The following is a 12,500-nucleotide window of genomic DNA, read 5'->3' as shown; positions in this document are numbered from 1 at the left end:
ATGGCACCAGCAACAGCCAGGAAGAGCAGCTCAAAAAGGAAATTTCCACGGACGAGGGGAAGGAGGAGAAGGAGAAGGAGGAGAAGGAGGAGGAGGAGAAGGAGAAGGAGAAGGAGAAGGAGAAGGAGGAGAAGGAGGAGGAGGAGAAGGAGGAGGAGGAGAAGGAGGAGAAGGAGAAGGAGGAGAAGAAGGAGGAGGAGGAGAAGAAGGAGGAGGAGGAGAAGGAGGAGGAGGAGAAGAAAAAGGAAGAAAAGATTAAAAAAACTACACGAAAACTTATCGTGTTTGACCTGGAACCCGAGAAGCCCAAAAGGGCCATCTCCTCATCCGACAGTAGTCACATCACCTTCCAAGGTGAAAAGGTTAGAGTGACCACCACAAGGGACTCTGGCCTCAACAGGTACGTGACTGTCGACTTGCATGCGCCCAGGAGGTTCCACAGAGCCATATATGGAGTGGAAGGAAGGACGCTGATGGAAATCACCCGCCACAGTGGAGTCAGCTTAATAGATATGCCACAAAGGCACGAATATAGTCATTCAATCACCATCAGTGGTACTGTTAAGCAGGTTCAATTAGCAGCTGATCATATCGAATGGCTTCTGAGGAGTCTCACCGGCACTTAAATATTTCGATCAGCAAATGGATAAAAATGAAAAACACAAAAAAAATAAAAAAATAAAAAATCCCCAAAAAAAGAAGAAAAAATGAAAACACCAAAAAAAGTTTTAAACATGAGAATATTTTTTCCATATTAGTTTAATTTCAGTTTATTTTGTGAGGGTAAGGAGATTCAGCCGAGTTTTGCCAGGACCAAACCTTCAAATAATTGTGCTCAATCCAATCAGGACAAGTTCGAGATACCACATCCACAGGAAGGAGATCCCCCCCCCACCCCCCCGGGATCTTTAAACTGACTGACTGACAGACAGCTACAGGAAGGATACTTGGAAGGACTGACCAGCTTGGAGGATACAAGGCTTACTATCCAGCTTGAATTACAATTCTTGGAATAACCTGGAGGACAATGGCCTACTGAGAGAAGAAACCCCGCTGAGACTAGTATGCTTTGCACCTTGATGGACGAGTACAAGCCGTTTGTCAAGTGTACAAATGGTCGGATGATCTATTCTTTCGGATATCAACCTTCGGGTGGTTCTGGGGGAATAATCTAGAAGACCGGCTCTGCAGAGGGAACGAGCTAGGCTTCTTCTAGTAGGCAGTCTTGTCCTTAAAAAGGTTGGACCAAGATAATCAGCTAGTGAAGGAAGCTGCGCCTCTTCGGAGCAGGTCAGTCTGGAAAGGTGTTCTGATATCAAATGGCTGCTGATGAAGGTTGAAGAACTGGGATGAACAGAGTGAAGTTTTGGTCCTTACAATTGGCGAGTTGATGCCCTCACAATTTTATGAAAGGAATAGTATCTTCTTTTTCTTCTTTTTTTTTTTAGGTTTAAGGTTTTTTTTTTAGGCTTAAGGTGAAGAAACTCTGAATGATGAATGAGCGTGTCTTGTTTAAGTGGGTAAAATGACGCTTGGCTTCACCAACTGGCCAAAAATTGATGCTTGGCTTCACTGCCCGGCCCAACAATAGCGCTTGGCTTCACCGCCTGGCCCGCTTGGCTTCATCGCCCGGCACAACAATGGCGCTTGGCTTCATCGCCCAGCTTAAAATGGCGCTTGGCTTCACCGCCTGGCCCGCTTGGCTTCATCGCCCGGCTTACAATGGCGCTTGGCTTCACCGCCGGAAAACAATGGCGCTTGGCTTCACCGCCCGGCTTACAATGGCGCTTGGCTTCACCGCCCGGCTTACAATGGCACTTAGCTTCACCGCTTGGCCCGCTTGGCTTCACCGCCCGGCTTACAATGGCGCTTGGCTTCATCGCCCGGTTTACAATGGCACTTGGCTTCACCGCCCGGCTTACAATGGCACTTGGCTTCACCGCCTGGCCCGCTTGGCTTCATCGCCCGGCCCAACAATGGCGCTTGGCTTCATCGCCCGGCTTACAATGGCGCTTGGCTTCACCACCTGGCCCGCTTGGCTTTACCGCCCAGCAAAACAATGGCGCTTAGCTTCACCGCCCGGCCCAACAATAGCGCTTGGCTTCACCGCCTGGCCCGCTTGGCTTACCGCCCCGCTTACAATGGCGCTTGGCTTCACCGCCTGGCCCGCTTGGCTTCACCTCCTGGCTTACAATGGCACTTGGCTTCACTGCATGGCCCGCTTGGCTTCACCGCCCGGCTTACAATGGCGCTTGGCTTCATTACCCAGCCCAACAATGGCGCTTGGCTTCACCGCCCGGCTTACAATGGCGCTTGGCTTCACCACCTGGCCCGCTTGGCTTCACCACCCGGCTTACGATGGCGCTTGGCTTCACCGCCTGACTTACAATGGCGCTTGGCTTCATCGCTCGGCACAACAATGACGCTTGGCTTCACCGCCTGGCTTACAATGGAGCTTGGCTTCACTGCCTGGACCGCTTGGCTTCACTGCCTGGACCGCTTGGCTTCACTGCCTGGACCGCTTGGCTTTACCGCCCGGCTTACAATGGCTCTTGGCTTCACCGCCCGGCTTAAAATGGCACTTGGCTTCATCGCCCAGCTTACAATGGCGCTTGGCTTCACCGCCCGGCTTACAATGGCGCTTGGCTTCATCGCTCAGCACAACAATGCCGCTTGGCTTCACCGCCCGGCTTATAATGGCGCTTGGCTTCATCGCCCGGCCCAAATATGGCGCTTGGCTTCATCGCCCGGCCCAAATATGGCGCTTGGCTTCACCGCCCGGCTTACAATGGCGCTTGGCTTCACCGCCTGGCCCGCTTGGCTTTACCGCCCGGCTTACAATGGCGCTTGGCTTCACCGCCTTGCCCGCTTGGCTTCACCGCCCGGCTTACAATGTCGCTTGGCTTCACCGCCTGGCTTACAATGGCGCTTGGCTTCACCGCCCGGCTTACAATGGCGCTTGGCTTCACCGCCTGGCCCGCTTGGCTTCACCGCCTGGCCTGCTTGGCTTCACCGCCTGGCCCGCTTGGCTTCACCGCCTGGCTTACAATGGCGCTTGGCTACACCGCCTGGCCCGCTTGGCTTCGCCGCCTGGCCCGCTTGGCTTCACCGCCCGGCTTACAATGGCGCTTGGCTTCACCGCCTGGCCCGCTTGGCATCACCGCCTGGCCCGCTTGGCATCACCGCCTGGCCCGCTTGGTTTCACTGCCTGGCCCGCTTGGCTTCACCGCCTGGCCCGCTTGGCTTCACCGCCTGGCTTACAATGGCGCTTGGCTTCACCGCCTGGCCCGCTTGGCTTCACCACCTGGCTTACAATGGCGCTTGGCTTCACCGCCCGGCTTACAATGGCGCTTGGCTTCATCGCCCGGACCAACAATGGTGCTTGGCTTCACCGCCTGGCTTACAATGGCACTTGGCTTCACCGCCTGGCACGCTTAGCTTCACCGCCCGGCTTACAATGGCGCTTGGCTTCACCGCCCGGCTTACAATGGCGCTTGGCTTCACCGCCCGGCTTACAATGGCGCTTGGCTTCACCGCCAAGCTTACAATGGCGCTTGGCTTCACCGCCCGGCTTACAATGGCGCTTGGCTTCACCGCCCGGCACAACAATGGAGCTTGGCTTCATCGCCCGGCCCAACAATGGCGCTTGGCTTCACCGCCTGGCTTACAACGGCGCTTGGCTTCATCGCCCGGCTTAAAATGGCGCTTGGCTTCATCGCCCGGCCCAATAATAGCGCTTGGCTTCACCGCCTGGCTTACAATGGCGCTTGGCTTCACCGCCTGGCTTACAATGGCGCTTGGCTCCACCGCCTGGCATGCTTGGCTTCACCGCCCGGCTTACAATGGTGCTTGGCTTCACCGCCCGGCTTACAATGGCGCTTGGCTTCACCGCCCGGCTTACAATGGCGCTTGGCTTCATCACCCGGCCCAACAATGGCGCTTGGCTTCACCGCCCGGCTTACAATGGCGCTTGGCTTCACTGCCTGGCCCGCTTGGCTTTACCGCCCGGCTTACAATGGCGCTTGGCTTCACCGCCTGGCCAGCTTGGCTTTACCGCCCGGATTAAAATGGCGCTTGGCTTCACCGCCTGGCCCGCTTGGCTTTACCGCCCGGCTTACAATGGCTCGACTTCACCGCCTGGCCCGCTTGGCTACACCGCCCGGCTTACAATGGCGCTTGGCTTCACCGCCCGGCTTACAAAGGCGCTTGGCTTCAACGCCCGGCCCAACAATGGCGCTTGGCTTCACCGCCCGGCTTACAATGGCGCTTGGCTTCACCGCCTGGCCCGCTTGGCTTTATCGCCCGGCTTACAATGGCGCTTGGCTTCACCGCCTGGCACGCTTGGCTTCACCGCCTGGCCCGCTTGGCTTCACCGCCCGGCTTACAATGGCGCTTGGCTTCACCGCCCGGCTTACAATGGCGCTTGGCTTCACCGCCCGGCTTACAATGGCGCTTGGCTTCACCGCCCGACTTACAATGGCGCTTGGCTTCACCGCCCGGCTTACAATGGCGCTTGGCTTCAAAGCCCGGCTTACAATGGCGCTTGGCTTCACCGCCCGGCTTACAATGGCGCTTGGCTTCACAGCCCGGCTTACAATGGCGCTTGGCTTCATCGCCCGGACCAACAATGGTGCTTGGCTTCACCGCCTGGCTTACAATGGCGATTGGCTTCACCGCCTAGCCCGCTTGGCTTCACCGCCCGGCTTACAATGGCGCTTGGCTTCACCGCCCGGCTTACAATGGCGCTTGGCATCACCGCCCGGCCCAACAATGGCGCTTGGCTTCATCGCCCGGCCCAACAATGGCGCTTGGCTTCACCGCCCGGCTTACAATGGTGCTTGGCTTCATCGCCCGGCTTACAATGGCGCTTGGCTTCATCGCCCGGCCCAACAATGGCGCTTGGCTTCACTGCCTGGCTTACAATGGTGCTTGGCTTCACCGCCTGGCTTACAATTGCGCTTGGCTTCACCGCCTGGCCTGCTTGGCTTCACCGCCTGGCCTGCTTGGCTTCACCGCCCGGCTTACAATGGTGCTTGGCTTCACCGCCCGGCTTACAATGGCGCTTGGCTTCACTGCACGGCTTACAATGGTGCTTGGCTTCATCGCACCGTTCAACAATGGCGCTTGGCTTCACCGCCCTGCTTACAATGGCGCTTGGCTTCACCGCCCGGCCTACAATGGCGCTTGGCTTCACAGCCTGGACCACTTGGCTTTACCGCCCGGCACAATAATGGCGCTTGGCTTCACCGCCTGGCCCGCTTGGCTTTACCGCCTGGCACAATAATGGCGCTTGGCTTCATCGCCCGGTCCAAAAATGGCGCTAGGCTTCACCGACCGGCTTACAATGGCGCTTGGCTTCACTGCCTGGCCCGCTTGGCTTCACCGCCCGGCTTACAATGGCACTTGGCTTCACCGCCTGGCCCGCTTGGCTTTACCGCCCGGCACAATAATGACGCTTGGCTTCACCGCCAGGCCTAAATATGATGCTTGGCTTCACCGCCTGGCAAAACAATGACCCTTGGCTTCACCACTGAATTTCAAATATCATCAGTCACGACTGACTAGTAATAGGCTAGCTGTAGTGAGGGAAGTTGGCCGAAAGCTATTTCAGTACGAAGGGCAACCTCTGGCGCGGCGGAAAAACCCGTAAGTTCAATGCCCAGAAAACTGAAGTAGGTTTCAAATTGCTTCTCTAAGTAATCAAACTCAAATACAAGTCATGACTGATCTTAATAGGCTAGCTGTAGTGAGGGAAGTTGGTCGAAAGCTATTTCAGTAGGAAGGGCAACCTCTGGCGCGGCGGAAAAACCCGTAAGTTCAATGCCCAGAAAACTGAAGTAGGTTTCAAATTGCTTCTCTAAGTAATCAAACTCAAATACAAGTCATGACTAATCTTAATAGGCTAGCTGTAGTGAGGGAAGTTGGTCGAAAGCTATTTCAGTAGGAAGGGCAACCTCTGGCGAGGCGGAAAAACCCGTAAGTTCAATGCCCAGAGAACTGAAGTAGGTTTCAAATTGCTTCTCTAAGTAATCCAACTCAAATACAAGTCATGACTGATCTTAATAGGCTAGCTGTAGTGAGGGAAGTTGACCGAAAGCTATTTCAGTAGGAAGGGCAACCTCTGGCGCGGCGGAGAAACCCGTAAGTTCAATGCCCAGAGAACTGAAGTAGGTTTCAAATTGCTTCTCTAAGTAATCCAACTCAAATACAAGTCATGACTGATCTTAATAGGCTACCTGTAGTGAGGGAAGTTGGTCGAAAGCTATTTCAGTACGAAGGGCAACCTCTGGCGCGGCGGAAAAACCCGTAAGTTCAATGCCCAGAGAACTGAAGTAGGTTTCAAATTGCTTCTCTAAGTAATCCAACTCAAATACAAGTCATGACTGATCTTAATAGGCTAGCTGTAGTGAGGGAAGTTGGCCGAAAGCTATTTCAGTAGGAAGGGCAACCTCTGGCGCGGCGGAAAAACCCGTAAGTTCAATGCCCAGAAAACTGAAGTAGGTTTCAAATTGCTTCTCTAAGTAATCCAACTCAAATACAAATCATGACTGATCTTAATAGGCTAGCTGTAGTGAGGGAAGTTGGCCGAAAGCTATTTCAGTACGAAGGGCAACCTCTGGCGCGGCGGAAAAACCCGTAAGTTCAATGCCCAGAAAACTGAAGTAGGTTTAAAATTGCTTCTCTAGGTAATCCAACTCAAATACAAGTCATGACTGATCTTAATAGGCTAGCTGTAGTGAGGGAAGTTGGCCGAAAGCTATTTTAGTAAGAAGGGCAACCTCTGGCGCGGCGGAAAAACCCGTAAGTTCAATGCCCAGAAAACTGAAGTAGGTTTCAAATTGCTTCTCTAGGTAATCCAACTCAAATACAAGTCATGACTGATCTTAATAGGCTAGCTGTAGTGAGGGAAGTTGGCCGAAAGCTATTTCAGTAGGAAGGGCAACCTCTGGAGCGGCGGAAAAACCCGTAAGTTCAATGCCCAGAAAACTGAAGTAGGTTTCAAATTGCTTCTCTAAGTAATCCAACTCAAATACAAGTCATGACTGATCTTAATAGGCTAGCTGTAGTGAGGGAAGTTGGCCGAAAGCTATTTTAGTAAGAAGGGCAACCTCTGGCGCGGCGGAAAAATCCGTAAGTTCAATGTCCAGAAAACAAGTAGGTTTCAAATTGCTTCTCTAAGTAATCCTACTCAAATACAAGTCATGACTGATCTTAATAGGCTAGCTGTAGTGAGGGAAGTTGGTCGAAAGCTATTTCAGTAGGAAGGGCAACCTCTGGCGCGGCAGAAAAACCCGTAAGTTCAATGCCCAGAAAACTGAAGTAGGTTTCAAATTGCTTCTCTAAGTAATCCAACTCAAAAACAAGTCATGACTGATCTTAATAGGCTAGCTGTAGTGAGGGAAGTAGGCCAAAAGCTATTTCAGTACGAAGGGCAACCTCTGGCGCGGCGGAAAAACCCGTAAGTTCAATGCCCAGAAAACTGAAGTAGGTTTCAAATTTCTTCCCTTATTCTTCCGACTCAAATATAAGTCATGAATTATCATAATATATTTATGAAGTATTGATGAATTATGAATTGAGATGAAAAGGAAATAAAAAAAAGAGGGAAGGAAGAAAGGGTCGTGGGAACCAAGCCTGCCATAATGGATGTGGGCAAAACCCACCTGATGAGCTCTTTGGTCAGAGCGAAACCCTTATGTATGTCACTTCGGTAGTGGTATGTATGAATTGATTAATTTTATATATATATATATATATATATATATATATATATAAATGTATATATATATATATATATATATATATATATATATATATATATATATATATATATGTATGACATATTCACACACATGGCATTCTGGTAGAAGGGAGTGTATAATTAGAATCCCATTGATGGTTAAGTGTTGGCCTTCAAATGGCGATGCTTACAGCTCCATCTATTATGAGATGGCCGTAGTTCCTCTCCTTCTGAACAATGTGTGTTCCATCAAATCATTCCGTATGAGAGGGTTTCTGGTCGTGGACATCAATATAATGTTGGTTTACCCAGAGGAAATATGTGAATCACGACACCCTGAAGATGTACGCAAGCCAGTAGAAATCGGGGGTCAATGAACGAACATTATATTGATATCCATGACGAGAAACCCTCTCATACAGAATGATTTGATGGAACACACATTGTTCAGAAGGAGAGGAACGAAGGCCAGCTCATGATAGCTCAAGCTGTAAGCATCGCCATTTAAAGGCCAACACTTAACATTCAATGGGATTCTAGTCATACACTCCCTTCAAGATGAAAGCAATATGGATAATCTCTGTGGTGGTGTATGTGCCTGCTTATGTGTCTAAGTGTGTAAGCACATGTGTAAGTGTGTATAGTAAATAATCAACAATTATCCTCTTCTTAATCTAGGGATTTTTTAAATTTGTAATAGTTTAAATTTCCAATTTTTAGTTTTATAAAAATATATTTTTAAAATATTCAATTATAATTTTTGTAGAACCTCATACATAAAATGAGTCTAAAGTGTATATTAATCTACAGATTGGTGATGGTGGGAGATTTTTGTCTGATCGCTCACAGCAAACCAACCTAGTATGGGTGACTCTGACTAGTATAGCTATGCAATATGTTCTAGCCACTGCAGATTGGTGATGGTGGGAGATTTTCATCTGATCGCTCACAGCAAGCGAACCTATAGTGCATAGAATGGTTTATGTGATAGTCCGTATTTCATAATTTCAGATTGGAAGTTGAGAAACTTGTACAGTTTCTGAAAACATTTGACAGATGTTGGAGTAAGATTCAGAAGTTTTCAGAATTCAAGTCCTTAGTTCCGAGAAAGGGTTGTGATGGCCGATGTGGTAACGTCCCTGACTGCTGAACGCCAGACTGGGGTTCGAGTACCGCTCAAACTCGTTAGTTTCTTTGGTCCCTGTAACCTCACCATTCTTGAGAGCTAAGGATGGGGGGTTTGGTGAGGCTAACCTACAGGTCTATCTGCTGAGTCATCAGCAGCCATTGCCTGACCCTCCTTGGTCCTAGCTTTGGGTGGGGAGGGGGCTTGGGCGCTGATTATATGCATATATATAGTCACTCTCTAGGGCATTGTCCTGCTTGATAGGGCAATGTCACTGTCTCTTTCCTCTGTCATCGTGAGTGACCTTTAAATGTCTTTTCTGTTTGTATCTAGAGACATTTTACAGATGTTGGAATGAGATTCAGTTTTCTAAATGAATTCCTTGATTTCTTTTACCTTAATGTAGACTTTATATATATATATATATATATATATATATATATATATATATATATATATATATACATACAAATGTATATATATATATATATATATATATATATATATATATATATATGTATATATATATATATATATATATATATATATATATACATATATATATACATACATACCATAAAAAAGGGTAATCCAGTTTCTATGAAACCAATATATTGGTTTTATTTTCCCATATCAACAAAATTGGAAACCTTCCTGCTGAATAAAAGTTTTTTTTTTTTTTTAAATCTAAGGAAATAACATCCCATGATAAAGTATATGGAAAAGGGCGCCCTTCAGCAACTGCTAAATTCGCTGCCTTTTTTTCAATTTATCCTTATATTTTCCATCTCATGAGAAAATTCCCTGTGGTTTATTTCCAGTCTAAACACACTCAAAAATCGTTCATAATTTTTCTCAAATTTTATTGCATAAAACAAACTTAAAATAATTTTGATGGAGCATATTCATCATCTCTTTCAAAACAATTTTTTTTTTTTTTTTGCACACATTCGCCATCTCCTTCAAACATGCAAATTAAGCAGTAATTTGCAAGAGGATATTGCAATATCTCGAAATAGACGAGAATAAAAAAAAAGGAACTTGAACAAAAAGGGAAAATAAAAATTACTCACCAAACTAATTGGTCTCCCCGGCCCCAAATCCCATAATCTAACTCAACTAACTGGATGAAAAACAAGAGAGAAAAGTCAGTCACAGACGTTGCCCCACCAAGTAGGTCAATGCCCCAGAGACTGACCATATATACATAATATAAGCGCCCAATCCCCCTCTTTCCCCCCCCCCCCAAAGCTAGGCCCAATTATTATTATTATTATTATTATTATTATTATTATTATTATTATTGTTGTTGTTGTTGTTTTTGTTGTTGTTGTTGTTGTTGTTATTATTATTATTATTATTATTGGCTGCTAATGACATAGCAGACAGACCTATAAGCTCCCCCCCCCCCAACCTTAGCTCATAAGGATGGTGAGATTGTAGTGACCAAAGAAACAAACGAGTTTGAGCGAGACTCGAACCCCATTCTGGAGATCACCAGTCAGGGAAATTACCACTCAGACCAGTATTTCTTGTTGTGTCAGCAGAATTAGCAGTGACAGCAGTAGCCCTGGTTTCAATACCTCTCCTTATAAGACTTCTGTGATTGTTCTGTCGTGTTCAGTGACTGGGACTCTTCCATTGTGGCGTTAACCAAGGTCTAGAGAGTCCTTGGTGTCAAGGACTCTTCCATTGTAGCATTAACCAAGGTCTACAGAGTCCTTGGTGTCAAGGACTCTTCCATTGTAGCATTAACCAAGGTCTACAGAGTCCTTGGTGTCAACTTGACCTTAGAATGGTCACGAAATGTGCTACTGTTCGCTAAGTCTTCTTGTGTTTATTCAGACTCTCGTTTGACTGTAGTTGCATTTCGTCCTCATCTTAATCACTGGTTTTTAGTTATCTATTTTTGTGTTTCATGTTAATCTATTTACCTTTTCATCTACTTTCAATCTATAATAGAATCTAAACTTTTATTGTGAAATATCGGTTTTTATTTTTCAATATTACCATACAAAAAAATATTTGAAAGGTTGAATATGTTTTCGAATCGAAACAGAGACCCAATTTGAAAATGGGTAAAAATTGAAGATACTCCCGGAGGCAATTAAAGGTTTAAAGGTCGCTCAGGAATGGTTAGAGTTCTCTTGCTTGAGGGTACACTCGGACACACTATTCTATCTTATTTCTTCCACTTGTTCTGTTAAAGTTTTTTTTATAGTTTATATAGGTAATATTTATTTTAATGTTGTCACTGTTCTTAAAATATTTCATTTTACTTTATTGTTATTATTTATTTATTATTTATTTTTCCTTGTTTCCTTTCATCCCTGGGCTATTTTTCCTGTTGGGGCCCCTGGGCTTATAGCATCCTGCTTTTCCAACTAGGGTTGTAGCTTAACAAGTAATAATAATAATAATAATAATAATAATAATAATAATAATAATAATAATAATAAAGTGTTTTAATGTTCAAACCTTCATGTTAATGTGGAATGTTATTTTACTGCTTTGTTACCTGATATTATATCAAGGCTATATTTCCTAAAACAAAAACTTGGGTTTTCAAGCATTTTAAAATTTACTCTGTTCTAAATGTTCGATTAGTAGGTTGTATTTCATACTAAAAGAAACTATAATTATAATCATCTTAATTATTTGTGGAATTCGTTGAGCAAATTCCAGATGCAATTTGACTAATTACAAAATGGAATTCGTCTAATGAATTTCATATGAAATGGCTTTTAAAGACGACTAGCGAAATCTAACCGAGGCCCTTTGATGATGATAATGATGATGAAATGGTTTTTATATTAAATCACCAATTGGCCAAACTAACGGAGCTCTATAAAACTTGGAAATACTTATTTTGATATGTGGTTACAACTATCAAAATCAATGGAATTTTTATTTAACTGTAAAACAGCCAATCGTCATGCGGATCACATAATGTGCACTCACATATCAAGAGTTCAGGAAAAATTAAAAAAAAAAAAAATCTGTGGATGATTTGAAATGTGATGAAGTTGGTGTAGAGATTAAAGTTACAAAACCACCGAAAACTTGCGATGTTAATATTATATAAGAGAAAAACAAAGCATCTGCCTTTCACGGGGAGGAACTGTGATAAAAAGCATTAATATTTGTTATAGTTTATCATAAATCTTTTCCGTTTATTACATTTTCTATAACTAACTTTGTTACGTTTTCTATGACTTCAAAGTATCCTGGACATACAAGGACTAGAACTTGGCAATACATCTGAACTGCAATGAGATCGAATTGTAAAATTATATCGCAATATCAATTTCATTGTTTCTGTTTTTCATCCTCAATTTCAGGGGTACACAGGATTCTTTATAAATTCCAAAGGGAAACAGAAGAATCTGTCGTATACGAAATCAAGGAAACATTTGTTCGTGGACCTGTCATGGTTCTTATATCTTTCTGAGACACACACACACACACTATATATATATATATATATATATATATATATATATATATATATATATATATATATATATATATATATATATATATATATATATATATATATATATATATATATATATATATATATATATAGGAGGATAGATGTGAGAGAGGCAAGAGAGCATGCTAGAAATAGGA

General features: G+C 45.3%; 1 protein-coding gene across 1 annotated transcript in view; it reads left to right on the top strand.

Annotated features, from left to right (window-relative positions):
- The window catches only part of LOC137648255 (uncharacterized), a 13,525-nt gene extending 1,207 nt beyond the window's left edge, over positions 1-12,318 (top strand). The window contains exon 2 of the mRNA XM_068381180.1: positions 12,209-12,318. Coding sequence (XP_068237281.1) covers positions 12,209-12,318 — 110 coding nt within the window. The remainder of the gene's footprint in view (positions 1-12,208) is intronic.
- The last annotated feature ends 182 nt before the right edge of the window (positions 12,319-12,500 follow it).

This window comes from Palaemon carinicauda, chromosome 10 (assembly GCF_036898095.1).
Source record: "Palaemon carinicauda isolate YSFRI2023 chromosome 10, ASM3689809v2, whole genome shotgun sequence".
Lineage (NCBI taxonomy): Eukaryota > Metazoa > Arthropoda > Malacostraca > Decapoda > Palaemonidae > Palaemon > Palaemon carinicauda.
The sequence above is the reverse complement of the archived record's forward strand: the minus strand, read 5'-3'. Positions and strand labels throughout refer to the sequence as shown.